General features: G+C 60.4%; 1 protein-coding gene across 1 annotated transcript; it reads left to right on the forward strand.

The window, feature by feature from the left end:
- Positions 1 to 1,243: 1,243 nt before the first annotated feature.
- Positions 1,244 to 3,513, forward strand: PROCR (protein C receptor). Its single transcript, XM_027878282.1, has 4 exons — positions 1,244 to 1,327; positions 1,458 to 1,694; positions 2,493 to 2,759; positions 2,836 to 3,513. Exons 1-4 carry the CDS (start codon positions 1,273 to 1,275, stop codon positions 2,946 to 2,948), a joined length of 672 nt encoding a protein of 223 aa, XP_027734083.1. The 5' UTR covers positions 1,244 to 1,272; the 3' UTR covers positions 2,949 to 3,513.
- Positions 3,514 to 3,749: the final 236 nt, after the last annotated feature.

Genomic DNA, 3,749 nt, shown 5'->3' on the forward strand with positions numbered 1-3,749 from the left:
GGCAGGGGGGGATTGTGCCCCTCTGCCCCCTCAGGGGAGACCCCCCTGCAGAGCTGCCTCCAGCCCTGGGGAACGGCACAGCAAGGACATGGAGCTGCTGGAGAGAGTCCAGAGGAGGTCCCAAGAAGATCAGAGGGATGGAGCAGCTCTGCTGGGAGGAAAGGCTGGAGAGTTGGGGTTGATCAGCTGGGAGAAGTTTTGAGTTGACCTGATTGTAGCCTTGCAGGGCCTGAAGGAGCTACAAGAAAGATGGAGAGAGACTATTTCCGAAGGCATGGAGTGAGAGGACAAGGAAGAATGGTTTCCCACTGCCAGAGGGCAGGGATAGATGGGATATCGGGAAGGAATCCTTGGCTGTGAGGGTGGGGAGGCCCTGGCACAGGTTGCCCAGAGAAGCTGTGGCTGCCCCATCCCTGGAAGAGTTCATGGCCAGGTTGGACAGGGCTTGGAGCAACCAGGTACAGTGAAAGGTGTCCCTGCCCATGGCAGGGGGTGGAGTGAGATGATTCTCAAGGTCCCTTCCAACCCAAACCAATCCCTGGTTCCATCACTGCATGCCATGCTGTAGCAGACTATGTGATGCTGTTCCTTGCTGCCCCAGGCTGTGCCCTACTCTGCCAGTGGGATGAGTTGGAGTTTTTAGTATACATTTCATATTTTAGGAATTTTAATCAATAGCTGGTTTAGGTGTAATTAGAAAAGAAACGAATGGAACAAGCCCTGCCAGGGATTTCTCTTCCCACCCCTCAGCTTAGGTCCCTCGAGTGTCACCCCCTTCCACGGATGGGGATCCTGCTGTTGGATGCCCAGTCCAGGCCTGGTGGGTGCAGCCTGATGCTGTGAGGCTGCTCCCTCCATCCCTCCCCCATTCCCTGGGAATGGTCCCCATCACTGTGTCCTCACTGGTCTCCCAGGGGAGTGGGATGGACCCTGTCGAGACAAGGGATGGGGAAACTGAGGAAGGCGCTGGCTGCTCGCCCAGTTCCCTCTGTCCCGAGGTGATCTTGGAGCCTCATCCCGCATCCCGAGGCGCTGCAGGGCCCGGCATGTCCGGCAGGGAAGGGGTGCGGGTGGCTCGGGTGAGGAAATGGGAGAGACCTGGCTAGAGTCCCGCTCTCCTCCTCCCACAGCCCCACCTCCCCGGCCGGCTTAACATCCCATGGGCCAGCCTGGGGCCACCATTCCGTGCCCACCGCTGCCCCCACGCCGAACTCCCGGCCGGGCCAACCCCGGGGCCACCGTCCCGTCTCCATCCCCGTGCCCGTCCCCGCGATGCTGCGGCTGCTGCTGCTCTGGGGGGCCCTGGGCTGCGGGGCAGAGCAGGCGGGTAAGGCAGGGACACGGGGACCGGAGAGCTCGAGCTTGGCGTGGGGGGGACACGGGGCTGGCGAGGGGGGGATGGACACGGGGCTCGCGGGGCTGACGGGGTGGTAGGTGATGTCCCACGTCTCCCGCAGCCCCGCTCACCTTCACCATGGTGCACTACACCCGCGTCTTCGAAGGCAATTCTCTCTTCTGGGGAAACGCTAGCCTGAACGGGCGGCTCAGCCACGTGCTGGAGGGGCACAATGTCACCCAGGTGCTGCCGCTGGAGCCTCCGGACGCCTGGGCATGGCGTCAGAAGGACGTGCGCACCTACCTCAGCTACTTCAGCAACCTGGTGAAGCTGTTCAACAAGGAGAGACCCATGGACTGTGAGTGGTGCCCGGGGGGCACTGGGGCAGGGGAACCACCCACCCGCGCTGCAGGGACAGGTGGGCAGAGGGGTGGAGGCACGGCCATGTCCAAAACCTCTCTGTGGGCAAAGGGAGACTTTCTGTGGAGCCGGGAATTTCTTATCCAGAGCCTGCCCGGGGAATGGGGTGATGCTCAACCTGCTGCTGCTCCTCAGGAAAAGGGCTGGGACTGCAGCTGGGGGAGACGGTGAGGTGCAGGCACACTGCCTGCATCCCAGCTGCAACCCACCTGCACCCTGCCTGCATCCTGCTTGCTTTCTGCCTACTCCCTCCCTGCTCCCTGCCAGCATCCCACAGCTTTCCGGGAGCCATGGGATGCTGCTGGTGATAGTTTCGTGCTCCTGCACCTCTCCACGAGCCCATTTTGCTGCTCCTGCCCAGGCTGTGCTTCACCTTCCTTTTCTTCCTTACCCCCAAATCTGTTGCTCCCCAGCTCCACATTTCTGCATCTGCCCCTTGGGGAGCCCTGTGTCCCTGCGGGGTCTCTGGTGTGACACCCCCATGCTCTGGTGTCCCCCTGCTCCCTGGGTGCATCCATCCCAGAGAGCAATGAATGCACCGAAACATTCCTGTCTTCGTAAAGCCGGAGCTGTGCTGTTGGGAGATAAGGGAGGGAAAATAATCCCAGCTTCTGGAGAAGTCACCGAGGGGGAGCAAAGCTGTGGGTGGGTGGCTGTTGCAGGGCTGAGGCCGTGCGAGCACAGGGCATGGTTTGGGTGGGGCCTGGTGACCCCGTCTGTCTCTCTGTCCCTATAGATACCCAGAGGCTCTGCTGCCACCTCGGCTGCCACCTCTTCCCCAACGGCACATCCCACAGCTTCTACGAGGTAACCCTCAACGGGACGGCCTTCCTGAGCTTCCATGTCCCCAACGCCACATGGCAGCGGCGCTGGCCCGGCCAGCACCAGGTGGCTGCCTTTGCCGAGACAGAGCTGATGAAATACCCCATAACCACCCATGACCTCCAGCACTTCCTCAACACCACCTGTGTCAGCATCCTGCAGGCTCAGAGCGCTGGGACAGGTCCGTGCTGGGGCTGGGGCTGGGGACGTGGTGGGGTGACCCTGGTCGTCACCTCCATCCTTCTCGGCTCTTGCAGGAAAACTCAGCAGGCGGTCACGCGCTCCGCTGGTGCTGGGGCTGATCCTGGGGACCCTCTGCTTGCTGGGCATGGCTGTGGGGATCTTCTGGTGCACGGGAGGGAGCTGCTAATGGAGATGGAGCTGTCCTGCGTCACCCCATGGACACAGGGGGTGGTCCCATAATCTCCCTGTGGATCCATCATCTCTGGAGGCAGAGGATGGACCCATCATCTCCCTATGGATCCATCATCTCCCTGTGGAGGCAGGGGACGGACTAATCATCACTCTGGGGAGGCAGGGTATGGATCCATCATCTCACCAGAGAGACCATCATCACTCTGTGAATCCGTTGACCAAGCTACTCCCCCATAAGGGATGCACGTCCCCAGTGCCACAGGCTTTGCTCCCAAGGGACACCAGTGGCTTCCCTAACCTGTCCCAGCTGGACTGACCTCCCCAGCAGCCCAGGGATGGTCCCCATGCTGGGCTGGCACAATGTATTGAAACTCCACAGAAACACACTTGGCACAGATGGAAAAACTGAGAAAAGGGGGATGGTGGGGAAAACAGCAAGAGAAACAGCCAAGGAACGGTTAAAAGGGTGGAGTTAAACCCTCATCTATCCCTGTTCCAGAGGGGATGGAGGGAGAATGTCATACCTTGTGTAATAAAAGCACCCATCAGATCCCACCACAGCTTTGGCTGCTCTCATTCCCCCCACCAGCACCAGTGGGTTGTGGGTCCATCACCAGCACCATCACAGGTCCATCACGGGCTGTGGATCCATCATGGGTCCCTCACAGGCTGTGGCTGCTGGTGCCAGTCCCAGTGTCTGACTCTGAGCCGTGCACTGAGTTTTCCAGGCCTCTGGAAAGAAGCTGTTGGTGTTTGCTGGAGGGGTTTGCAGCTCCTGAGCTAATTTCAACCTTTG

Source organism: Empidonax traillii, unplaced genomic scaffold (assembly GCF_003031625.1).
Source record: "Empidonax traillii isolate 1590-97213 ecotype Southwest subspecies unplaced genomic scaffold, ASM303162v1 scaffold40:size2234952, whole genome shotgun sequence".
In the NCBI taxonomy this organism is placed as follows: domain Eukaryota; kingdom Metazoa; phylum Chordata; class Aves; order Passeriformes; family Tyrannidae; genus Empidonax; species Empidonax traillii.

Bases quoted from the DNA above. Each gene is read 5' to 3' on its own strand.
- PROCR (XM_027878282.1), top strand. From the start codon at position 1,273: ATGCTGCGGCTGCTGCTGCTCTGGGGGGCCCTGGGCTGCGGGGCAGAG. The intron at 1,328-1,457 runs GTAAGGCAGGGA...CGTCTCCCGCAG, and splicing joins CTGCGGGGCAGAGCAGGCGG to CCCCGCTCACCTTCACCATG. The intron at 1,695-2,492 runs GTGAGTGGTGCC...CTGTCCCTATAG, and splicing joins CAAGGAGAGACCCATGGACT to ATACCCAGAGGCTCTGCTGC.